This window comes from Telopea speciosissima, chromosome 2 (genome assembly GCF_018873765.1).
Source record: "Telopea speciosissima isolate NSW1024214 ecotype Mountain lineage chromosome 2, Tspe_v1, whole genome shotgun sequence".
NCBI classification, from domain to species: domain Eukaryota; kingdom Viridiplantae; phylum Streptophyta; class Magnoliopsida; order Proteales; family Proteaceae; genus Telopea; species Telopea speciosissima.
The window spans coordinates 84158098-84185345 of NC_057917.1; the positions used below are offsets into that span (position 1 = coordinate 84158098).

Sequence of the window (27248 nt, forward strand, 5' to 3'; positions counted from 1 at the left end):
TTTATGCTTAATATCATTTAAGTAAATGCTTTTGTATTTACTTAAGATATTATTCATAAATAAGCAAATACCCCCCTATTTGAATCCAATAAAAATAGTTAAAAAATCAAATTCCAAAAGGAAAAAAAGTCAACCCCCGAGTTCAAGAACAAAAATTGGATTTTCGGCAGTAGGTGCAATTTTCAACTTTCTAATGCTGGGGTTTTTCTCAAATCTAAAAATTCCATAAATCTTAATATGGTAAAACATTATTAAAAACCAAAAGTGCGGTAAAATATTCATTTGTTTTGATGTCCAAAAATATTTTTTCATTTAGAGCGATTTTGACAACATTCGCGCACACCGAATTAAGTTTGACTGGTACATAACTCTTAATTCGGTGTGCGCGAATGCTGTCAAAATCGCTCTAAATGAAAATAATTTTTTGGACATCAAAACAAATGAATATTTTACCGCACTTTTGGTTTTTAGCAATGTTTTACCATAATAAGATTTATGGAATTTTTAGATTTGAGAAAAACCCAAGCATTAGAAAGTTGAAAATTACACCTATCACGAAAATCCAGCTTTTGTTCTTGAACTGGGGTCAATCGCTTTTCCTTTTGGAATTTGATTTTTGAACTATTTTTATTGGATTCAAATGGGGGGTATTTGCTTATTTATGAATAATATCTTAAGTAAATGATTTACTTAAATGATATTAGGCATGAATAAGTGTCTGTCTTCTCTGTCTTGGTTCCTGGCATAGATAAGTGTCTGTATACCAAGAATTTTCAGCAAAATCTCGAGATCTAGCACTCATATAAAGGACCTAGATGGACATTTTCCTATGTCAAACCGAGATCTCGCAGAGATCCGAGATCTCGCAGAGATATTGACATTTTAAGTTTCGTAGGCCATCTCGACTCGGGAAATTGGAAAACCAAGAAACTCGGCGAGATTTCGAACTATGCCTATGTATAACCCTTGGCGACAAGTCTTGCCTTATACCTCTCCATAGTACCATCAGACATGAACTTAACTGTGAATACCCATCTGCATCCAACAGGGATTCTCCCTTTAGGAAGTTCAACAAGGTCCCAAGTGTGATTCTTCTCAAGAGCCAACATCTCTGTGTTCATTGCTTCTCTCCATTTTGGATCGGCCATAGCCTCTGCTACATTCTTGGGAATAGATATGGATGAGATAGCCACAGTGAAAGCTATACCTGTGAGGGAGATAGAATCATAGGAAACAAACTTGGCAATGGGATTAGTACATGCCCGAGTTCCCTTGCGGTGAGCAATAGGAAGATCTAAGTCTGAGGATGTAGAAGTAGAGGAAGGTATACCTGTCTCAATGGATGGAGGCTCAGGATGAGGAGACGAAGAAGGATTTTGGTAGGTCTTCTTTATAGGAAGCCATGAAGAAGGATTTCTCCTGTCCTTCGTATACACCAGTAGCTCCTCCTGTTCTCTGTTCACCTGTGCACTAGGAGGCTCCCCCTCAACAACAATATCCACAGAAGGCTCCCCGCTCCCCCTTAACAACACTAGGAGGCTCCCCTTCAACAACAGTATCCACAGAACTTTTCTTTCCTTTGTCAATCTGAAAAGGGGAAATAAAAACAAGAGTGGAGAAAGGAAATGTAACAAACTCGGGAACCTCTTCACCCTCAACACCACCACCAAGAGATGAACACTCCCCTTGAAGAGGTGACTGAAAATACGGTATGGTTTCAAAGAAATGGACATCTTTGGAGACAAGCCACCGACGAGTAGGAGGATGGTAGCATTTATACCCTTTGGAGGTGGAGGAATATCCAAGAAAGATGCACTTTAGAGTCTTAGGATCCAATTTAGTGCGGGCAGATTTGCTAATATGGCCATAGCAAATACAACCAAACACCTTTGGTGGAAGAGAGAAGGAAGAAGAACGTGAGGGTAAGACATCAAGAGGAACCTTGAAGTTCAAGACACTGGACGGCATATGGTTAATAAGAAAGACAGCAGTGAGTAGGGCATCAGACCAAAAAGTTTTTGGAACATGCATGGTAAACCAAAGGGATTTTAGCCACTTCAAGGAGATGGCGATTTTTTCTTTCAGTCACCCCATTTTATTGTGGGGTATCAACACAGGCCACCTGATGAATAATGCCATGGTCAGAAAAAAAGGTTTCCAAACCACTATACATATACTCCCCACCTTTGTCAGAACGGACAATTTAGATCCGAGTTTGAAATTGGGTATACACTAACTCATAAAAATTTTTAAATGCAACATAGACATCACTCTTGTGTTTCAACAGGTAAACCCAAGTAACCCGAGAATAGTCATCAATGAAAAAAACAAAGTAGCAGAAGCCACGCAAAGAGGTAACAGGGGAAGGCCCCCAAACATTAGTATAGATAAGATGAAAAAGTGAAGTAGATCTATTACCATTAGATGCATAAACTGTTTTACAACTTTTGGCAAATAGACAAGTTTCACAATGAAAAACATGAGTGACAGGAATAGAAGTAAATAAATATAGCAACAGTTTCCTCATAACAAAAAAAGAAGGGTGCCCCAAATGACGATGCCAAAGCAAAATATCCTCCTGAGTACGTCCACCTCCTTGCCCACAAACATAGGATTGAGCTTGCACAACAGGGGAAGCACCAGTCTCCAAAACATATAAGCCGTTAGTTTCACGACCACTGCCAATCACCCTCCTCGTCACCAAATCCTGAAAAAGACAATAGGTAGGGAAGAAGGTGACAAAGCAGTTCAAAGATTTAGTCAATTGGCTAACTAAAAGAAGGTTAATGGCAAAGTTGGGAACATGAAAGACAGACTTAAAGGGTAAAAGTGGGGTCACCTGGATATCTCCCTTACCAAAAATGGAAGAGAATGAACCATCAGCAATTTTTACCTTATCTTTCTCGAAACAAACATAATAGGAATTATACAGCTGAGACCTACCAGTCATATGATCCGTGGCACCCGAGTCAATGACCCAAGGTGTGGTGCCGGAGGGGGAAGAGGCCAGTAGTGCAATAGAAGTAGGGGTAGCAGAGGAACCATCTAGGTAAGCTACAATCCGGCGAAATACAGCAATGTCTTCTTTGGAAAGAGAGGATGAATCAGATTCAATGACCCCAACATGAGCCTTAGGCCCCTTCTTCCACTATCCCTTCAATCCCCCAGAGGAACCAGAAGGGGGCTTCCCATGGAGATCCCAACAAAAATCCTTCGTATGCCCAGATTTGCCACAATGGTCACATAAGAATCGGCCCTTCGCAGCTCCCTTATCAACTCCCTTAGCAACGCCCTTATCAGCTCCCTTAGTGGAGTCCTGAGGAGTGGAAGAAACAAGAGCAGAGCGCTCAACAATGGGAGTAGTCCCCATGGCACCCCTACGGGTCTCCTCACTCTGTAGATATCCACACACCTCCTCCAGTGAGGGAAGACTTGGTCGGCCAAGGATTTGTACCCTAAGAGGCTCAAATTCAGAATTAAGGCCGCCAAGGAGAAATAAGACCCTCTCTTTCTCAAACAACCGGTGCACCTTGACCTCATCATCAGGATACAACTGAAGATCTCTACAGTGATCATACTCCTCCCACAGGCCCACAACAAAACTATAGTAGTCAGAGATGTTTCTATCACCCTGGCACAGGCTAACAATCTGTTGGAGAAGTTGGTACACCTTTGTAGAGTCCCCAACTCGATCAAAGATACGGACCACACTATCCTAAATGTCTTTGGCAATCTCCTTACCCATAAACCTTCTTCCAATCCCAGGCTTCATTGAGAAAAGAAGCCAAACCATCACAAGAGAATTCTCAGTGTCCCATTTGGAGTACCCTTGCTCGGTAGGAAGGGGAGCCTTGATGCTACCATTTATGTACCCCATCTTCCCCCTATACCGAAGAATCAATTTCATGGATCGGGACCAATCCAAATAGGTGTGGTTCTCAAGCTTGGCAATATGAAGTTGGATATTGAGGCTCTCAAAGGAAGAAGGGGGAGATGGAGCTGTTTCCACAAGGGGCAAGGGTGTTTCGACATTTTTCTCACCCATATTTGATCTTAAATCAACCACTTAGAAAGAGTAAACAGCAGCACTTCAAGCAAACAGGTTTGTCTCAAAACCGTAGGCACAAAAAACAGGGCAAACAATAGCCAAAAAAGGCTTGAAACACTTGTAGATCTTCAAAAAATACTCAAATAGCAGCGGATTAAAGAGGAGTGATGCTCCCTACCCAAAAACGACGCAAATGGACCATAAAAAATGGCCAAACAAGGCTCTATTGAAGAGCTGGTGCAAATCTAGAACCCTAGCTGGCGGAAATCCTGGGCAGAACAGCCAAACCGAGATTTAATGTGGATAAATGGGTGCTCGCGCTTGAGAGAAGCCAAGGAGATAAAAGAGGACCCCCAAACGAAACTAGAGCACTAGGAAGCACTCCATTTGGATTCCAAACGAGAGAGAAATAAGCTGGAGAAGATGACCTAACCAGTCCTTTGAACAGCAGTAGAAAACAAGTGAATGAAACCCTTCTTCACACTCCAAACCTCCTACGAACATTTGCAAACAGCAGGATCAATGCTCTGATACCATGTTAGCTTTTAGAGTGGAAGAAGAAGAAGAAAAGAAACTCCAAGAGAGCAGCCACGATATTGGTTTGGTGTGTTATGTCTCAAAACAAGAGACTAACATGCTTATATTTAAAAGAACATATAATTACACACAGGTCCTTGGCCTTATACAAATGACACAAAGAATACATAAAATAGGGATTATGTACATATATACCCCTGATACAACTATTCTTAACATTCTCATGTAGTCATGGCGTGGAGAGAGGGGCAGGGATTCATTCTTCCACAAAGAACCAGAGACCTGGAGGAGAGGTACAGTTCTGTCTTCAAAGATGCGGAGAGACAGGGGCATGGAGTATCCCTTCTTCCGACGGAGATCGGGGTTCTTTCCATTGAATGAGCCAAGCTTATGATTCACTTGCCGAGGAGGGTCTTTGAGAAGGAGCAAGTCGTCGGTGCATCCAATGTTCATGAGGACATTGATTGTCGTGGGGATCTCATCAAGCAGGACGAGATGTGGAGATCCAGAGGCGTTGCTCTCAACGGAGAGACTGAACAGACGATGGTACGATCAGCCATATGGATGTCTTTGTCGGAAGCTAACCGCACTCGATAATAGCAGGAGATATGGAAGACATGTTATGCTGCAACCACCGGTACCTGAAGGGCTTCCCGAGGTAACAGGAAAGAATCCGATCCCAAATGAAGATAAAAAATCGCCGGAAGAAGGTGCGGTGGAAGATGTTCCACTGAAGCTCCAGGTGAAGGATCTTGCAATGATGATGGAACCCTTTTTGCCATTGAAGCTCAAGCTCAAGCTCGCTCCCTTCAATATCTGTTTTTTTTTTTTTTCGTTTCTTCTCATAAAAGAAAACGAAGGTCTCGACTCTGCGAGTCATCTGTAAAATTTTACGCACGAATTTGGGGGAAAATTTTCCAGAGACTTTTCCGGAAAAGAGGAGTCTCATGTAAAATTTTACGCTGAAACAAACAGAGCCTTAGTGTATTCTTGCCAAACAGCTTGGCATCTGCATCAAACACACTCTCAAGTCTCAAGTCTGTCTTTAAAAAAAAAATTACTTCGAGGTGAGACTCGAGGCATACTAACAAAACAACCGACGCTCACCCAGCAGTGATCAGCCTTAACACAGTTTAAAACCTAACTTCTGAGGCGTGACTGATAGATTCAAACTTGAAATCTTTTAAGAAGTCTTTTGTAAAACCCAATCAAGATAACAAAATTTGCAATCTAACTCGTAAAATAGAAATTAGTTAGTGCCCGGTTCTTCTGAATCATTTTTTAAGGGATCGTCTTGAATTGATTAACAATTATCAAAAGTAACACAAGTTTTGGGTCATTTGAAAATTTTGGATTACAGAGAATGAAAGACAGATATTAATATCAGAACTTCAAAACCCAATCGAGACACATACCTGCGGGGGTTTTCCTCCCGCCGAAGAGGAAACTCATCACTTCGGATTGCTAAAACGAGCCGGATTTGCTATGAGAAGAAATATTTGATCGATCGTGTCTCTCTCGCGTAAAATAGATTGCTTCGATCATACAGTTCGCTTATTTTATTACGCGGTATCACTCAGTCGTGCGTGAGGAACCAACTGGGAAAAGTGGCCTGGACCTGGATTTGGGGGAATATCTATTCTACTCAACTTTTGGCTTGTTCAGGCCTAAAGTTTCTGTTTTGTTTTGGTGGAACTTATGGACAAAATTAATAGGTGGGGGTATAATAGTATTTTGACACGTGAAAAATGATGTGGTAATTTTTTCTCTTAGATATCTAATAAATCTGTTTAAGGAAAAACTTCCCTACAATGCATAGTGCAATTTACCCCTTACACTAATTCTTTTTATTATTATTTTTCTCTTTGCCCTAAATATATAAATATATGGGCCCCATGTGAACAACCTTGGTATGGTGCACAAATTCTTCCCTACATTGGCATCATGGGAAACATGATTTCAAATATCAATATTGGTATAAATTTATATAGGGCGCTTTTGTCCTTACATTTATTAAAAAATTGGATTCATAGAATCGTTACATAGAAATAGGATTGGCCAAGTATCAATATTGATTGATAATCCTGATATCAAATTTTGAAATCATGGTGGGAAAATCATTCTTCCATTTATTAAATAGGTCACATCAAATTCAACTTCAAATTTAATCATTTAACCTCTCATCTACTCTTGTGCATGCCTATGCACTCCTTGCGGTCTTGTTAAGGGTGTTAATTGGGACGGTTTCTAGTATTCGGGATGGATCCGTATTGGTACCAGTACCAAAGATGCCAATCCCAGTACCGCCCATTTTAGTTAACAGGACGATGCTAGTTTCTAAATGGTTCTAGACCCGTTCAAAAGAGGAGAACTTTAATGGTTCCTAACATGAAGGTTCCATCATTAGTGTTATTGATCTTTTCTATATTATGCGATGTAATGTATTCCTTACTTAGAAAACAACTTAGAATACGAAACCATGATGAAATTTGAGGTATTCGTTACTTAAGATGTGTTTATGGAGATCCCATTTGGTCTAAGAGGAACCTTGTGTGGGATTCCATTAAAAAGTTAAGCGAGGGCCGCAATGAAGAATGGATGTGCTTTGGCGATTTCAATTCCTTTTTATCGTAGAAGGAGAAGGATGGGGGCAACCGTAGAGGGGCCAAAGATGTTCTTGCATGTCGTGATATGGTGGAGGCTTGCGGGCTGGTGAATTTTGGATCTCACGACCTTGTGTTTACATGGAGCAATAAGACATTGGGCTCGGCCAATATTAGGATCCGCCTTGATCGCACTTTTTTGAATGTGGCCTGGAGAACTACGTTTTCAAAAGCTATTGTGCTTACAAAAGCTGCAATTGGATCTGATTATACCCATCTCATTGTTGATTCAGATGGGCAGCCTAGTCGAGGATTACGTCTCTTTCGATTTGGATCGATGTGACTGAGGCACCCAGATTGCAATTGAGTTGTTACTCATGCTTGGAACTTTCCTATAGCAGGTACCTCTAAACCCTGTCTTGTTTAATAATCTAAATTCATCTCGTGTATCCTTGCAGCGTTGGAATCAAGAGACCTTTGGTCACATTCAATCCAGGGTCCGTCAATTAAAGGCAGAAATTGAGAGACTTCAAAACCTCCCCTGCTCAGCAACTTCACAGGTGGAAGAAAATGAGGTCTCAAAGGCTTTAGAAGAGGCATTGGCGTGCGAGGAGGAATTATGACTCCAGAAATCCAGAGTGCTCTGGCTTTAAGGAGGTGATCTTAACGCTGCTTTCTTCTACTCGAGCATGGTCTTGAGGTGGCAACATAATCATATTGTGAAGTTGAAACTCCCGTCGTGAAGGTGGACTAATACTGAGGAAGAGGTTTATGAGGAAATCGCTACCAGATTTAAAGAATTTTTCAAGTCTGAAGGTGTGGACGATTAGGCATTAGGGACTGTTCTCTGGTGTGTCTGTCCTTCGATCTCTGAAACTGATAATGCCATGTCGTGCGCTAAACCCATTATGGAAGAGGTGAAGATGATCGTGTTCAATATTGGTTCCCTAAAAGCTTCAAGTGTGGATGGCTTCCCTCCCACCTTTTTTCAAAAAAATTGGGAGCTAACCCATTTAGCCCTACATGCATTTGTATCCAATTTATTCTCTACAGGGCTCCTCCCACATCATAGTAATGTTACCCTAATCTGCTTAATTCATAATGTAGGAAACCCCGAATCGATGGAAAACTACAAGCCCATCAGCCTCTGTAGCGTCACAGTTAAAGCTATTTCTAAAGGGTTGGCAGCAAGAATACATAATGTGCTCCCTCTTTCCATCTCTTCATCGCAGTAGGCATTTGTCCCAGGTCGTATCATATCTATGACAATATCTTCATGGCCCATTAAGCTTTTCACTACATCAAGCGAAAGAAGAAAGGGAAGAAACGCCAAGTTGCTATTAAACTGGACATGAAGAGGGCTTACGATCGAATATAATGGTCCTTCATCAACAAGCTTCTTCCTCAAATGGGGTTCGGTGGAAAGTTATGTCTCTCATTATGGGCCTTGTTACTTCAGTTAGATATTCAATATTGGTCAATGGAGGAGCTCAGTGTACTATTACTCCCTCGAGAGGAATTAGACAGGGTAACCCCCTATCCCAAGCCTTATTCATCTTGTGTTCCCAAGCTCTATCCAATGTTCTTGAGGAAGTTGAGTCTAAAGGAATCATTCATAGCATCCGGGTGAGAAACAGGTCGCAACCCTTATCGCATTTGCTTTTTGCAAATGACATCATTCTTTTTTCTAAAGTTCAGGTTCAAGAGTTGCATAATCTTAAGGATGTTGTGGAGTTATAGTGTAAAGCAAGTGGCCAAATGATTAACATAAAGAAGTCTTCCTTGTGTTCTAGCCCAAATATAGCATCCAAGAACAAACAAGTACCTTGAGCTCCCAACGGAATTTATAGTGTAGAAGGCAAACATTTTTATGATATCAGTGATAGTTGAGCAGAAAAGTGCATGGATGGTCGTAACATTTTCTCACACACGCGAGGAGGGAAGTCCTATTAAAGGCTGTTATGCTCCCTATTACTAACTATGTTTCCTCCCACTTCAAACTTCCAATGGCCATGCATGATCAAATTCGTAAAGCAGCGACTTATTTTTATTAGGGTAGAACAGCCAATGAACCAAAGGTCCATTGGTTAGCCTAGAGAAAGCTGTGTCAATCCAAGGAGCGGGGTGGTTCTGGGTTCAAAATCCCAACCTTCCACAACAAGGCGCTACTGACTAAGGTGGCATGGAGGTTATTTTCTTATCCTCTCTCGAGTTGGGTTGTGTACATCTTTATCTCTTTATTTCCTTAAATGTGAATTCATGAAGGTTGGGCTAGGCCACAACCCGTCTTGGGCATGGAGGAGTATCGTTGAAGGGAGGAAGCTCTTGGAGAAAGGCCTTATATGGAGGATTGGTGTTGGGAATCGAGTGAATGCATGGAATGACAAATGGGTGTCGTCCCTTCCAAAGTTCAAGATCCAGAGCCCGTGTAGAGAAGATTGTGGAATAGTTTGGGTTTCGGACCATATAGACTAAGAATGCTGTCAATGGAAGTTTTAGTTATTGATGATTTGCTCTCTTCAGCCGAAAAGGAAGCTATCCTAGGTATCCACCTTCAGCCTTTTCCCTCAATGGATAAAGAAATATGAGGAGGATCTAAACATGGGAAGTTCCTTGTCAAATTTGCTTACCATTTTCAATGCAAACTGTATGCACAGAAGGCCGCAAACCGCCCATCCTCGTCAAGATTCAGTGATTGGGAGGCAACCTCATCTACAGTCTGGAAGGAAATTTGGAATTGCCCTACTCAACTGAAAGTTAAATCGTTTATATGATGTGTGTTTGTGTTGAAGGCATTGCTTCAGGTGAAGGCTTATCAAAGTGCCAAAGTCCCTTAAACCCAAAATGCTATCGATGTGGAGAAGCAATGTTGTCCTCAAAGTAGTTCTTTTCCCCTTTGCTAGAGCAACATGGTTTGGGTCAGGCATTTATTATAAAATCCCTCATGACAACAACTTTAATCTAGCCTCTTGGGTGGAAGGATGGAGTAAGGTTCAGAATCTGAGTAATAAAGATCCAAAGGAGGTTATGGGGGCTTTCCAGTTTTATCATGTGGATGTTGTGGAAAGCCCGAAAGGACCTGCCGTTTAAGCGAAAGAACTGGACACCAGAGGAAGTAATCCTTGATGCTCATCGAGCTCATGCCGAATTCGTTGAAGCCAAGTTGCTCAACCAATTTAAAGTATTTTCCTCCTTTACTTCCTTAAGGACTAAGACTTGGGTTCCTCCATGCTCCCCAGTTATGAAGATAAATTGTGATGCTTCTCTATCCAAGAGACATCGGAAGGGTGGCTTGGGCATAGTAATTCATGACCATAATGGTCAGCCCCTTTTTACAAAATCTGAAGCTCATCTCTTTCATCTTATTGAGGTGGGTGAAGCTCTAGCAATCCACAATGGTCTTGTTGAAGCCATCTTGCACTGCTTTGAGGAGGTATTGTGAAATCAGATTGTGTAGCGGTGTTCTCATATTTACAAGACACTTCTCGCACCCCCCCCCCCTTCAACTTGCAAGCTCATAGTAGCAGACATAGTTAGCTTGTCTTGGTTTTTAAATCTTGTTTATTCTCCTTATTCCTGAAGAAGCCAATGTTGTAGCTGATTCTCTAGCCAGGAAGGTCTTGTCTATCCCGTGTATGACAGTTTGGCTGTTATCCACTCCGTGGTTGGTGGAATGTTGCATTTCCTCACCACATGTTCTACACAATTTGATCAATAAATTGATATTTACCACATAGAAAAAATTATTCCAATCTGTTTTTAATATAACAAAATTGCATTTCATTGCATGGATGGTATATCTCATTAAGTGTTTGAGATGTATAAAAGAGGTCATGCTAAACTTACTAGAGTTTCTTAAGAAGAAGCAATCATGACTCATGAGGGATTTTCACAAAAGTCAGTAGAGCCTGAATGAAAGTGATCATGTTTAGTGGAGGGAAGAAATGCTTATATATTGTCAATAGACAAATGAGAAAATTAGCGAGGGAATGGGACAATGGCATTAATGTTTGAAACATAGGAAAATGTTGTGGAGCTCGTTTATTCTTCAACAATCAGACACCAAAAAGCTTAACTAATAATCTCTACCAGTGCTCAGCTTTCACTATGTGATCTGCCATCTTTGGAAGAGGTAAGGAAGGTGGACTTTTCTATGGGTCCATGGAAAGCTCCAGGTATGGATGGTTTTCAAGCTTGTTTTTACCAAAATTTTTGGGACCTTTTAGCTAATGACGTTCTTTCTTTTGTACATAACTTCTTTCGTTTTGCTGCTCTTCCTTCTAGAGTTAATTACACTCTTATCAGTGTAATTCCTAAATCGGACTCGGCTTGTAAAGTTTCTGATTTTTGACTAATAAGCTTTTGTAATGTATCTTATAAAATTTTGGCCAAAATCAATGCTAATCGTTTCAAAACTCATCTCCCTTCTTTCAGTTCTCCTTTTCAAGCAGTTTTTTGCCTGGATGATAAATTTCTGACAATATTATTATTGCCCAGGAAATTTTTCAATACCTCAATCACTAAAAAAGGTAAGGGTGGATTTGTTGCTATCAAGCTTGATATATCTAAGGTTTACAATGGATTAGAATGGTCTTTTGTTAAGACCATCTTTGACTTTTTAGGTTTTGGTGAAGATTGGGGACGTCTCATCTATGCTCTCATCACCAATACGTCATTTTCTATAAAACTGGATGGGCAGCCCTTCTGATTTTTTTAAAGCCTCTAGGGGAATTCGGCAAGGGTGCCCCTTAACCCTTTACCTTTTCATTTCTGCTATGAAGGTGTTGTCTAGACTTCTAGATACCTACAGGGAACTTAATTTATTCCATGGTATTAAGATTACTAGAAATGCTCTTGAAATATCTCACCTGCTCTTCGAAGATGATACTTTCTTTTTTTGCATGGCTACGGCCGAGGATCTCCGCACAATTAAAGTTGTTTTAGATCTTCTCTGACCTCTTTGGACAGGAAATAAACTATGGAAAAATTGGCCTTTGGTTCAGAAAAAATGTTACCCCTACTGAGAGACATTTCTTATGCTCAATCATCGGAATTAAGGAAATGTCGAAACAGGCCACCTATCTGGGTGTCAATCTTTTTCATTCCAGATCCAAAACAAAGGATTTGAACAATATAGCCTCTTGTGTAAATAATAAACTTGCTCATTGGAAATCTAATTTTTTATCTTATGCATGTCGTTGGGTCATGATCCATCGGTTCTTACCTCCAGTCCAACCTATCTTATGTCTTGCTTTTCCTTCCCCATTAAAACCTACAAAGCACTCGACTCTATTTGCATAAGATTTTGGATAGGGAGTTCAACCTCTACAAAGAAGTCATCATTGATTGCTTGGGACAAGATTTGTCTTCCTATAAAGTTTGGCGGGTTGGGTATTCGCAAGGCTTCGGTTACTAATTCTGTTTTAATCCTCAAACTTGCCCCGCAACTGATTTCCTAACCCAATTTCCTCTGGGCCCAGGTTCTCAAAGCTAAGTATTTTCCTACACACTCGATCTTCAATCCCAAAGTCATGACAAAGTGAAGATCATGGACCTGGAACAACATTGCCAATATGATACCAGTCCTCAAGAGAATCTCTTTCCGGATTATAGGTAATGGCAACAATTCTTTTTTCTAGGATGATCCGTAGATTTCCAATATCAACTTTGTTCTCTACCATCTTCTTTGAATCCAAACCAGAAGAATGAAAAGGTAAGCCACTTTTGTTCTAATTCTCAATGGAATACTTTGCTTTCATCTTGCATTCCTTGCTGGTTTCTCCCAAAATTTACTAATATTCCTTTATCTGTTAATGATGATAGTTGGTGGTGTACCCTAGCAAAGGATTGTCAGTTCTCTACGCATTGGGCATCGCGATTTCTTCTAATTAACAATACCCCCTCGCATTTTAATTCTAAGTCTGTCAGATGGTGAACATTTTTGTGGAAACTACCAATACATCCTAAGTTTAAAATATTTTTTTGGCGCGTTTTACATGCAGGCATCCCTACTAGAGAAATCATTGCAAAATGGAGTCGAGTCGACTATGATTGTTTGATTTGCAGACACTCTATAGAATTGATTTGGCACATACTACTTTCTTGCAATTGGGCCAAGCGCATTTGGGTCGCAGGCCCTTTGGTTTTGAGAACGGAGCAACTTTCATATCCATCTTTGGAAATTTGTTGCACTTCGTTTCTTTCTCAAAGTACACTCAGAAAAACAATCTCTTAATTGGTTTTTCTCTGTTTTTATAATCACTTGCTATTTTATTTGGGATTTATGGAATAGAGTTGTTTTTGGGAATGCTAAGGTTGATCCTATTAAAACAATGACTCTAATTAATCATTGGATAATTGATCTCAAACTTAACCCACCCATCCTTAATTACTGTAATGATGGCAACTTTATGATTCCTGACATGCCGGTATCTATTACTGATTTCAATTTAGCTTATTTTGAAGTTCCTATTTTGTTATGTGCAGGAATCTTTCACCCAGTCATAGATTCTTCAACTTGGGCTTTTTGTATAGTGATCCAGGGACGGATGGCGTCAGCTCATGCAGGCTTTTTGACGGCGTACCATGATTTGGAGCCGGAAGCGACAACTTTATTTTTTGGTCTACGGCATACTTCCAGTATGGGTATTAAGATCAAGGAAGCTTGGGTTTCAAGAAGGGGCTTCTTCAGCATATCCCACAACCATCACACAGTTTTTGGCCATGGGATATGGTGCCTTTGTTGATTGATCTTAATGTTTATTTCAAAGATAATATTTCCTTTTTGGTAACTCATGATAGTGCTATCTTAGTTTGGATGAACAACTTTGCTAGGAAAGTTGTGACCTGCCATCGTCACTTTTTGTATGAACATGATGTTGTAAATACTTTGTTTATTCCTTAGTCTATAAAGTTTTTTCCTTTCTTTAAAAAAAAAAAGCTTAACTAATAATCATTTGAAGAGGACTTCGCCACACAAAATTAGGTGGTAATATCATTTCAAAACACTGGGACATGGACTTATAACTGAAAAGCAATTAAGAAAAAGAAAATTAGGAGGAAAACAAACAAGCGAACAAAAAAAAACAAATTGAGTAGCTAGTGGAATTAGAATATTGGGAATTTATTATACAGCCTCTCTTTTTGGCTTTCGAATTAAGAGTTAAGACTCGCATAGCTGATATGGCGCCATGCATAGTTGTCAAGGCAATGGCCTTGGCATTTTTTTGGGGGTCTATGTGACTGTCACCTTAGTGCAAGGCGCTGGTTTTATTGGTATCCAACCAAGTTCGACATTTATTTATGCCAAAATATCGTTTAAGTAAATGTTCATTTACTTAAGATATTATTCATAAATAAGAAAAACCCCTATTTGAATCTAATAAAATATTAAAAAAATTCTAAAAAGATAAAAAGTCAATCCACCAGCTCAAGAACAAAAATTAAATTTTCAAGAGTGGGTGAAATTTTCAACTTTCAAATATTGGGGCTTATCTCAAATCTAAAAATTCTATAAATCTTATTATACCAAAACATTACTAAAATACAAAAGAACGATAAACGAATCTTTTTATTTTGATGTTTTAAATAGCATTCATGCACACCAAATAAAGTTTAAGCAAAATATAACTCATTCAATATAAACCATATTTAAGCAATCTAGGATTTGTTGGAAAGTTAGTTTTGTGCTCTATTTAATATAAAAAACCTCATGTAAAATTAAAATCATTTGACAAGTCAAACTTATAGAGAACAAGAATATTTCTCTAAATTGAGAGAAATTTAATTACTTATAGATAAGATCATATTTTCCAAGAACAATATAAATCAAACGTGCGATTAGATATATCAAGACAATGATCATTTTCAAGAATAGCAACAATATGTGTGTTTTGATTGTTTCAAACTTTCAATATCTTTCATCTTCAATTCTATTGTCTTTTAGTTCTATGTTGATTTTTTATGACTTGATATGGTTTAATGTTGATTTTTGATGATTTGATGTTTCTCGATTAATATTAAATTTTGATGACTTGATGTGACTTAATGTTGATTTTTTATGATATAAAGTATATATTGTAGTATACTAAATAATGTCAGAAAAGAGAGAAAATAAGGAAATAACACTTCGACGCTTAGCCGAGCACCTTATTGTCTTAGCGCTTAGACACCCCTCCACCACCTATGGTGGCCTCATCGCCTTGACAACTATGAGCCAAGGCACTAACTACATCCCTTAGGCAACACCATATTTCTCTAACACTAGATTAGGGGTACTATTATTGTTTTATTATTATTATTATTATTATTATTATTATTATGTGTAAATGTATAAATAATATGGGCAATATGGTCTTGCGTGAAATGAAAAAAGGCCTTTTTTTTTTTGGTAAGAGAAATGGAAAAAGGCTTTTGAGTATGTAAAAAGAAACAAACTTTCAAGGATCAAAATATAGAAACAACAAATGTGATCCGTGTCAAGGATTTTGAGTATGTAAAAGGATACAAACTTTTAAGGATAATAAATTTAAGGGAAATTATTAATGTAACAAGGGTCTGTCATTTATCCAAACATAACATAACAAGACACTAACTACACTCTTCAAACTACAATAAGGGATGCAGTGGGAATAATTTACAGGAATAATTAAGTAAAATCACATTCGTTGTTGAAAGTTGAAAAAACATCAAAGAAAAAACTAGAATTTAAAAGATATTTCTCATTACAGGGTTAAATCGTAATTGAGCACAACCCATCTTTTCAAAATCAACCATCCAAACTATCTCTCTCGTTTCCGGCTTGCCTCTGGTGGAGCTCATGGTCTCCTTGATGATTGATGTTCCCATAGTGTTTCCAGATCGTTTTCGTCTTTCAGGTTCTGGCATCGATAAATTTTCTGTATTCTGCCTAGGTTCTTCAATTCTTCCTGAAATTTCATTCTCTTCGCCACCACCACAGTCTTCATGTGTGCTTTCTTCTTCCTTGTCTTCCTCAATGTCATTCTCAGGCATAATTTCAATGTCCACCATTCTAGAATTCAGAAACTAGGGCAGCTCTTCTGAAATTTGTCATTTTTCTCCATGGATGAATTCTGATTCGTCTATGTTTCTGATTGAGTTAACAAACAAAGAAGACTGGTTGCTGATATCCATGGTTTCGGAGCTCACCAAATTTTTTTTGTTTTGGTAAGTGAGCTCACCAAATTTGAATTCTGCAAAAGGGGATCTCTTCTAAACTTTCGATTTCTACAGTCATTTCTACGATCTCTTCATCAAAGTCCAATACAATTTCAGTTTGAGATTATTTCTCGAAATCTCTATCTGACAAAAACCCATCCTTTGGATCAAGAGAAAGATTCTCAATGGAGAATTCATCACTTTAACCGATTGATTCTAGGTTGAAATCTAATGAAAATAAATCTTTTTCGCACAGGAACTCAAATTCTGTACGGACATCTTCCTTACTCTGAAAATGAACTTCAGAATCAGTTGAGGAGTTCTCCACTTGTTACTCATATCCGTAATACCACTATTTCTTCCCTGCGTTAGAGTCTATTTCTTGTGAAGTTTGATATTGAAACTTGAAACAGAACTTTGGAATATCTTTCTCTCCAGGTTCATCAGTGTCTAAATCCTCAAATTTAGTAGTCTCAAGTTGGGCTGAATCTTCCTTCTGATAACCGTCTTCGACCCATCATAATTTGCCAGATTCAGCTTACCTGAAGATATATCTGCTAACCAGGCTGATCAGATAAAACATGAAGCCACTCACAGAAAACCAGAGAGCACCATCTTCCTGAACAGAAATTTAATGGCAGATCCTCTTCTCACCAAATCGAAGTGGGTTATTGGAAATAAACATCATTCGGGTTGATATCAATTCAATCCACCTGACTGCTCCTTCAGTTTGAATCAAAGATTGAAGGATAGGTCATTAAACTCTTCACTTCCTTCGTTGGGCTTGACAAACAACAAAGAAGATGGGGTGACCACTTCTTTGAATGCTACAGACTTCAAGAAGGCTTTCCTGATCCTCTCTAGTGAAGAGCATAATTCTCTCATGATCCAAAGAGCAAATTTCTTTTCTCCTAATTCAATCATATCCTTTCTGAATTCTGATTTGGCATTATTATCCTTCTAGTAACCTTCAAAGCTTTCAGAGTTTTGAAATTTTGTTGCTCATTAGACTCCAGTAGCGTTACTGGGGAAATAATGGACCTTTGGCCCAGTTTTTCTTGAACCAAATGGACCATTTCAAAATAGCAAAAATGCATGTTTCAAGTGTAGGAAGATTGGTTTTTTTGGGTAGGGATACTAAAGATGTGAAGCTTTCTCGGTGAATTTCTGTGTCCATGAAGAAAATGGAGATGGATGCTGAACAATAGTTCCTTGGCTTTTTTTTTTATTTTTTTTATTGAGTCTCCAGTTTTCTAAAGGCTTGTCTAGAGGTATTCTCTGCTCTTTCTGGATGTCTTTGGATTTATTCCCTGCAATGTTCTTTGACTTACTTGGTGATTGGAGAATGTGACACCATCTTTTGAAGGCAAAGCCCAATAAGAATGTGACAAACTTAACCAGACTAGTCAGGGCTTAAGAAAATAAGTAAACTTAAGAAAAACTTTCCTGGCCTTGTATTCCAGCAGTAGTTTTCATGGCATCATGACAAGTCAGGGCTTCAAAGCTATAGGAAAAATACCTGGACTAAAGAAAACATCCCTGGAATATAGGAACATAACCTGATCTGTTTTAATCCACAAGCACTGATAATACTAAAAATAAAAGCATGGGAAACATTATTTGTTATGTAAATAAAATTCGCCCTCTTATGAATACCACTTCTTTTACTTTTTCTATTTTTCTTGACATGGTGGTGTTGTTCTTATTTAATCCTGAACTTCCTGGAATGATGCAACTGCCCCCAAGAAGAAGAAGAAACAAAAGAAAATGTAACATGAAAAACTCTCCATGTTCGACAATATTTGGATGGGATCAACTCATATCTCCACAGTTGGACCTGAATTTCTAAGTGTCGTAAGTCAGTCAGGTTTTTGGGCACAGGTGAAATCTGAGCACCTAAAACGAACTTTGAATGTTTCTCTTCGTTCAGGTTTTTTCACTCTAATTTGTGAGTCTTTAGCTCAAAAAGGAAGAGCACTTGGGTTCGTTCCCAGGAGATGATGGTTCGAGTCCATCAAGATTCTCACGTTCACTAATTTAATGAATTGACTTGTTTTCATCTATCATTTTACTCTGCAATGTTCATCTCAGTTCTCTGAAGCTTCCTTGTTGATGGAGTGCTGTTAAATTAACTTGCAGAATTTTAAGATTTTTGATTCAAAAAAAGATAAGTAGAGAAGAGGAGTCACCAAAGCATAAAGCTAACCAAAGTAGCCTGAATGCAAAATAAAGAGTCAATGAAAAGAATTCCTTACCATTGTCTGTGGATGTTTCTAATCCAATCCCTGGGGTTTCTATAGTCCTTCCAAAAGGTTAAATGAAAGAGAATATCAGTGGAATTTCACTGTAGAATTCTCCATTTTTCTATATTTTCCTAGATACTTTCAATGAAGGAGTACCAAATTCAACATAAACAAAGGAATCAACTCTTTAATCCTCACATCTACCATGCAAGATATTTCTCAGGTTGGTATAGCAGGCATTACACAATGATCACTGAGTTTGAGTAAATTTATGATCTAACTTGGACATGATTCAAAGAGACTCACTTGGATCAAATTGATTTGCCTGTGATTATAAAAGCCAAGGTACTTCTAGAGGAAAGAAATATACCATGCTCCATCATGATTGCTTTATTATCTGCTGCATTAGATGAGTGAAGAGGAAATCAGTTCTGTTTTGATCATCTCCAACCCAGTCTAAGCCACTTTTCTGAAGAAAAAGTTTTCAAAGATTAATCAAAGAAAAAATCTGGGAAACGTGGCACTTCAAATCGTTCCACATCTTTTGAGAACATGACATGGCTGGCTTATGTAGTTTTGCATAATCTTGTTTTGAGTGTCTTCAAAGTTTGAACTGTAGTGGTGCCTGGTGACTCGCCTAGTCTGATCTGGTCTTAAAATCGTGTTTAAACTTTATGGCCATGATTGTACTGCTGGAAGGGAACTATAGAAGGGTTAACCCACTAGTAATCAGGGTAGAGATTCATATATCCAGGCTGAACCTTTTGTTCAGTCTCCTGTCCATGGCCTAGTGGTGCAAGCCTACACCAGACAACTCTGCCCATCCTTCCATGAGCATTTCTGAATTTATTAGAACATCTCCTTCACCCAACCTGGATTTTAAAAGGAAGAAAAATATTTTACTTGGCCACAAACAGGCATAGCTAGCTAACCACCGAACCTTCATTGCCGGTAATTTTTCTTACATGCCCAAAGGTTTCAGAGCAGTGGAAGAACCGAAATTGAATTACAAAAACATCACATATATTCATCTCTTTTGGCCTTGCTGTACACCTGCCAACAATTGCCAGCTTTAGCATCCCTGCCAATAAGTCCCAGTTTTAGATACACCTAATGGTGGGAGAGAAGAAATGGGAAAATTATCAATTCTTTTTTACTTCTAAGGGATTTCCATGCCTGTAACCATGTCTAACAGCTAAAGTCTAAAGTTGATTTTATAAAGATTAATTGTGGGAATAGATCAACAGTGGCAGCTTCAATAAAAAAAACCTGTTAGTTCATCCATAATTTTAGGCTGACCACCACATTTTGCTTTTTCAGTGCAACCAAGACATCAATAAAGGGAAAAACAAAAAGAAGAGAACAAGAAGAGAAGAGGAAACATTAGTTCATCCATAATTATAGGCATCCTGATTCCTCATCTTGTGGTCAGCAATTCAAATGCAGGAGAAGAATGGAGAGATATCCAAGAGTTCCTATTGTCATTCAAATCAGAAAAGAAATACCATCATAGCCTCTTACATATATTTATAGAACTCTAAATCAGAATTCAAATAAGACTCAAAACAGGAAAATAAAAATACCAATAGCAGAACAAGAAATAGTAACTTTTACAATGAACACATGGAAAAGGCTGTTCGAGTCTTGATGGGGTCGAACCATCATCTCCTGGGAACAAACCCAGGTGCTCTTCCATTTTGAGCTAAAGACTCACTATCTGCATAAACCATGTTAGTTTAATCCAATATAAAAAGATGACAGATAAAAATAAGAATAAATTCAATATTACATTATGTTGGTTTTCAGTTCTACATTGGGAAGTGAAGAACGAAGATTCTTTAAATAGGTCTAAGAGTTGAAAACATAGAGAACTTAAGGATTCACTGCCTTTGCTACAAAATGAATTCAGATAGTTATTCAAAATAATTCATGTAAATTACAGAATGGAAGTAGACAAACAAAAATTTCATTCAAGAAATAAATTTTGGTAAGAAGCCACAACACATAAAACTTCCAAAAGAGCAGTCTATTAGATGAAAATAGGCTCAAAATTAGGGAAAGGAAAAATAAAACTTATAAATCAACAACAGGAACTCATTGCCCTGCTAGAAACCTCTGATCATGGCACATAAAACTTCCAAAAGAGCAGTTTGTTAGATGAAAACAGGTTCAAAAATAGGGAAAGTAAAAATAAAACTTATAAATCAACAACAGGAACTCATTGACCTGCTAGAAACCTCTGATCACAGGTATCACATTGAAGTCCAGAGAAGAGCACAACACTCATCCTATCCTCACAATTTTTTCAGCTACCTTTCCAAAGTATCCACCAGATGACAAGCTTCATTCAATAAAGAAAATGAAAGGGAAAAGAGAAACTCGACCACTAAAAACAGTAAAAGGGACAACGAAACAATGGCTAAACCATAACATCTGCCCAGAAACACCACTACAAAAATAACATCACTTCAATATATTATACAGAGCCAAAAAACCAGAAAGCAATTTGTAATGAAGGAAAGAAATCATGGAAAAGCAAACCAAAATGAAAAGAAATAAACATTTTGGCACCTAGAGCAACGAAAGAATGAAACAGAATGGCGAGTGAGCCTCACCTGAGCAGCAGGGAGTCAGAGCGGAGGTCGTAACAGCAGTTGATCTTTCCCAAATCGAAAAACCTGAGCTATTTTGGGCCCTTCTCTGATGAATACTCCCATAGATGCAGAGAAATGAGAGGAGAGAATTTCTCCCCTGGTGTGATGGTCACAGCGGCAGGGCACTCCGACAAAGCGAGATGGTGAGAGCCGCTGGGAAAGCGAGAGGAGTGGGAGAGATATTCGCTCAGAGTGGGAGGAGTGGTGGCGGCGCAGGTTACAGATCTCCGACGGCTACTTGCGAGATGATGAGAGCCGCTGAGGAAAGCGAGAGGAGTGAGAGAGAGGTTCGCTCTGAGACTGGGAAGAGTGGGGCAGCGCAGGTTGCAGATTTCCGACGGGGGTACTTCGGCAAAGAGGTTCGCACGAGAGGAAGGAGTGGAGAGAGTAAGGCAAGGGGTACGATGAAATGACAGAAATGCCATTTTATATTCTAATTTACAATACAATCTTTAGATTTTAATAAAAAAAATTGAAATTTCTAAATTACCCAATTACTTGACCTGCAATACCCACTTGTTATTGCAAATTGGGTCTTTTCATCATTTTGTTATTTTTCCAAATGACAGTTCGTCGTTAAATCCTAAACAGGTTAAAAGAGCCCCGATATCCGAACGGTTTTTGCATCGAAACCATGGGAGCATCAGAGCAGAGGTGAACCCAAATACGACCGATCGACCGCACTTCTGTCTTTGGAGAAGCAGTTACGAATCAAATCCATGCTGTCAATGTTTATTTTTGAGTGGTTTAAAGAGGCATTCGGGTTACGAAATAAAAAAAACATAAAATAAAATTGGTTGAAAGGGTACAAAATCAATTTAAAAGAAGAGAGATTTGCTGATCAAAATCACCTAATATCATGGTAAGGGTGTCAATTTGGAATCGAAACCCAAATAAATTCGATATGGTTTCGGTATAGAAAAATAGAATATCTCTTAGTACGGTATCGATTTCTAAGACAACCATTGGTATATATCGATACCATACCAAATTCCCTATATCATACCAAATTTAAACTAAACCAAAGCTAAAGTGTTTAACAAAAGTACCAAACCACCCGCAAAATCAAAACTCTTAACTTTTTATTCCTAATTTTATTTTGCAACATGAAAGATATTTTTTTTAAAATTTAAATTGAACAACTCTTCCAATCGGTGGCCCTTGTTTTCGCTATTGATATCAAGGTTCAAAATCCAGGTATCGGACTCAGGATTGGTCATGGCCAAAACCTTTTTGGATCGGGATCGGATCGGTCCAAATCAGTCAAAAAACCCCCAAAAATCATTTTTTTATGGATCGGGTCATGTATCGGCCAGAGTTAGTGGGTGTTGTGATCTCCGGATCGGATCGGCCGATATTATATGGATTGGATCGATCAAAATCGGTTGGTATCGGACAAGATAATATAAAAAACTAAAAAAAAAACTTTAAAACTAAAAAAAAAAAAAATTCAGTTGGATCGGTCAAGGATCTGATCGAATCAATCCAACCAAATTGGGCGATCCAATCAACGATCCAGTCAAACCTTGTTGTATCGGTTAAATCTCGGGATCGGCCTCAATCGATACCAATCCGATCCAGCCAATATCGACCGATCCGATCCAATACCTCAAACCATGATTGATATCCTTTAAGAAGAGTTTGGTTGAAACTCCTAAATCTATGGCCTCCACAACTCTTAGCAGCTATAAATCAGAACCTTAGGATGCAAGTGTTAATGCTCTTTGATTCAAGTGTTAATGCTCTTTCATCTAAGGGTGTCAAAACCAAACTGAAAGCGAGTATAAGCCGAATTAATTGAACCGAATCAAACCAAATAAATTTGGTTTGATTCCGATTTTGATCTATGAGCATTTAATTCGGTTAAGTTTGGTTTCGGTTTCACTTACAAAACCATCGATTTGAACCAAAATCGAACCGAATACCATACTTAAATCCAAAATCCTATAACTTTTTTTTTTTTATGGTATTGTCTTTCCTTGTTGTGTTTCTCTTACTTTATTGATGGGTAAGCTAAAAGATAAGATCTGAAAGTGGAGAACTTACTTGGGATTCTTATTTATTTATTAATATTTTTTATTCCTTTAAGGTTTTGTGAGCATTTTATTTATACAAATGGAGTTTTTTGAAAACACTGCAACACAACAGCAATTGGCAGCCTAGCAAAATGGCTGTATTGGAGAACTGAATTGGAATTGTATTGGAGAACCAAATTAGACTCGCACTGAAAAATCGAATTAGAACCGTAACCAAACCCAATCGAGCAAGTTCAAATTCAGTTTCCACTTCCAAAACCGAGTCGATTCTCGATTCAATTTCGGTTCACAACATCAAGACATAGAACCGAACCGATTGACACCCTTACTTTCACCTTCCATTCTTTTATTGTATCGTCTTCTTCATCATGGTAGGTTGTGGGATGTTGGAATGGCTCAATCAAATCAAGCCCCCAATAATTAATGGATTGTTTGATTTGGTTGAACCGTACTAATATCATGTTTTTTATATCGAATAAAAATCATTTTCAATTAATGCAAACCGTTTTTTATACTAACTACAAATAGTACAGAATCTATACCAAGTCGATACGATATCGGTATTGGAATATATATTTGATACAACATGATTTTGACATCTGCTTTCTGTCTTCTATACCGTATTGGATTCCCAATACCATACTGATTGACACCCTTTCCTCAATTTGCTGATCAAAGTCAACATGATACTTAGATTCGAGTAAAAGTTTTCATCAAAACCTAGAAACGTGACTCCATCTACGACACAATTTGGGCATATACTCCTTAAAAAGACAAGTATTTGGGAATGAGCTTGTAGCTCAATGGGCACTACCAGGTATGGTCTGGTGTTTGATTCTCCGTCCTTCCCACCTTATAACCCCCCTCCCCTCTTATGGGTCCCCGGTCTGTAGGCTCTAGTTGATGACTAGGTAGTCAATGACAAAAAACAAGCCAAGTATTTCCCAAAAACTGCAATTTGAGGCCACTCGCTTAAAGGGTAGCCGCTGCTCCCTTCAACCAAAGTTTCTCATCTTTCCCTGCAAGTATATCATTGGGACTGTTCCAAGTAGGCATTAGTTGTTGGAGGTCTGACCTGCTTTTACTAGTGTGTCCAGTTTCTGGTGGCTATGATGATATTGTGCGTCTAATTTTGTAATAGTGTGTGCCCTTCAATATGCAATATGATGCTTTTAATAGTGTGTCCAGCTTTGTAGCTTCTGTTCAAACAATGCAGTGTTTTAAATCAAATGGAGTCATGGCCTGACATAGCTCATATCATGAATTTCAGATTATCTCATTCTATTCATGATCAAAGATTCTATCTTCTTTCTTGTATTCCTACAACTTTCTCAGGTTACCTTTGCTACAGGCTTAACATGTATGAATCCCCGCAATCCCTCAAGAAACTCAACAGGTAATGGAAGAAACTTTGAGGTCCTATCAGCAAAGCATTGACAATAACCCAACCCTTAAGTTAGACTCTTCAGATACTCTTCAACGTATCAAGTAACCATCGGAATCCATGTATGTATCCTTTGGGTCTTGAAATCAGGTGCAGAAGTACTTGACAATAGTCTGAATATCAGCTTAAGCTTAAGAAAAGATGAACACATCAATACAGTCAATCATCATACTTTATTCGTCCATCAGCTTCACTTTGGAAGTAGAGATGTAGAAGCCAAATCATCATCAGTTATGGGCTTGTGCAGCTGGATTCATGCAGAGAATGACTAGTTAAGGAGGCAAAATATGCAAAAGAAATTCCTACATAGAATAGAGAGCCAGCTGACATTGTAGATCAGTAACTTTTCAATTTCTCATACTTATATTTCTGGAGCCCATATATTTTTATGCATAATATCTTGATGTGGAAATTATTAAAAATAAGATGGGGCACAGTATTTTTTATTGAGCTGTCAACAGTAGAATTTGCATCCAACATCTCTACCTATTGTTTGCATAAAAATGCATCTGAAATGACTATCCAACTATTCAGATCTACATAACACCTAAACTAAAATGCTCCTAATAGAACAAACAACTTCCTGAAAAGAAACAGACACAACCATGTGAAATGGTCTTCATTCAATATTGATGTGTCTAATTTCTTCAACAATTTACGCATTTAGCTATATGTAAGACTTGAAAGTGAAAATTCACAAGGAGTCTTGATTATTTCCAGGATGCTAGCATATGGATAAAAGTACAGGCATTGATATGACAAATGGATATATACTTCAACATTTGCTACATTTTAAAACAGGAATGCAGAACAGTATCCCATCCAATATGTAGATACAATGCTTGCAATGGCAGGATTTCCACACACCAAGATATTTTTAAAGAAACTGTTTTCCTAGGTGCAGCTCCTTGGAGCATTTGGTTGCAGCAAATTGAAAACCCTTTGAAGGTCATTCTGGACCACCATATGGCATACCTTCTACTGAGGAATTCTTCAGGTTTCTCTTGTAAAGAAATTTCTGGTGTGTCAGCCAGACATTAGGTCCAGCTGTGGAATATTCTTTTTGTAGATTCCTGGGTCTATATAGCCTCTTTCTGATATGTGTTGTATGGACGTATGGTATAGAGACTTTTCACATCAGCAAATTGATTTAAACTTATCCAAAAAAGATTTTGTTTTATGAAGTATACCAGTTAATGACAAAATATTAATCACGAAAAATTGAGACGACAATCATACTAAAATTGGAAATTCAGGAGTTCAGTTTAGAAATATCAATACAGCACCCATCTGCCAGTGTCAGTACCACCTAATATAGTTTTCTTGACATAGCAATAATCCTGAAAAGTGGATAAAATAGTCATAGTAAAATTGGAGAATAAAGAATTCCATTAGAAATATCTATGTTTGCAGTGTCAATGCATTTGTGTCAATATAGACACAGTAAGTATATTAAAAGCATCTAGGTATCAGTCTGAGCTTCTGAGTTTGATAACCAAAAACTGATCTAGGAGTAACAATCACCTTAGGTTATCAATTTTCTTTATTTTTTTCCTATGGTCAAACTTCTATTTTTATTCAAGTCATACCCACAAATTGTGAGAGATCATACCATATGATGTGATTCATCAACACTTGCAACATTGAAATACCCTTTAATTGCAACACATCCACAATATGGAATTGATTTTCCAACTTCCAAGTTTGATGAAGTTAATTTAGTAAACTTGAAAAGTTATGCTAATTAAGTTACTTGTATAGATAGGGAAAGACATGCTTACACTTTAAGAAAGATGCAAATCTACTAGCATTTCCATCAGGTTGTGCATACAATCCATACATGCAATCATGTTTGGTCCTATATACATAAATAATGTCCATATGTACTTACATGTGTAAGTTGCAGATGGCAGAAGTAGCATGATGAATTTCTCCAATTAGCATATGCAATATCTAAGTACAAACAAAAATATCTTGCAAATCTACAAATGAAGGTGCTTATGCACATGCAGACACAGATGAGCTAACAACCATCTCAAATGCATACTTTTATATAGTCTAAGAAAGTGAAAAAACTTACTGCATTTGCAACTGCAAACCAATGAAAACAGCGCAAGAAAGTGTCATCATGTGAAGGAAGACTGTCATGATTCCAATAAGCTATTGTTTGAAATTTCGCAGCAATCTCCCAACAGTTTAAATTGCATTCAGATATTTCTGAAGCTTTTCTTTTCCCTGGATTCTTCGTCTTTCCCAAGACAAAACCTTAAAGTGACAGGAAAAAGGAGAAAGTAAAAGCGTAATCAGCACCTGGATATATAGAAAAGACGCTTCTATGTTTATTTATGTAGGACCCAAATACAACTTGTTGGTCAACTGGAGTGTAGGTTGTCATTGTTGGCAACTACATGCAATTTTGGTGAGGCACAGATGTCATGGCAGTGCAGGACAGTGTAGACAATGACTAGACAGATACAGAGGCATCTAAAGATATTTGGCAGTGTTC

General features: G+C 38.1%; 1 protein-coding gene across 3 annotated transcripts in view; it reads right to left on the minus strand.

Moving 5' to 3' along the window:
* Positions 1-27248, minus strand: part of LOC122651614 (vacuolar protein sorting-associated protein 2 homolog 1-like) — a 79571-nt gene that overhangs the window by 41883 nt on the left and 10440 nt on the right. Inside the window, exons 3-4 of one of the 3 annotated variants that reach the window (XM_043845074.1) lie at positions 26823-27007; positions 24621-24989 (exon numbers count right to left, since the gene is read on the minus strand). The exons of 1 other annotated variant lie outside the window; for it this stretch is intronic. In XM_043845074.1, coding sequence (XP_043701009.1) covers positions 24933-24989; positions 26823-27007 — 242 coding nt within the window. In that variant the 3' untranslated portion in view covers positions 24621-24932. Of the gene's footprint in view, positions 1-6000; positions 6096-24620; positions 24990-26822; positions 27008-27248 lie in introns of those variants that run through there. One more of the 3 variants, XM_043845073.1, reaches the window with a different exon arrangement.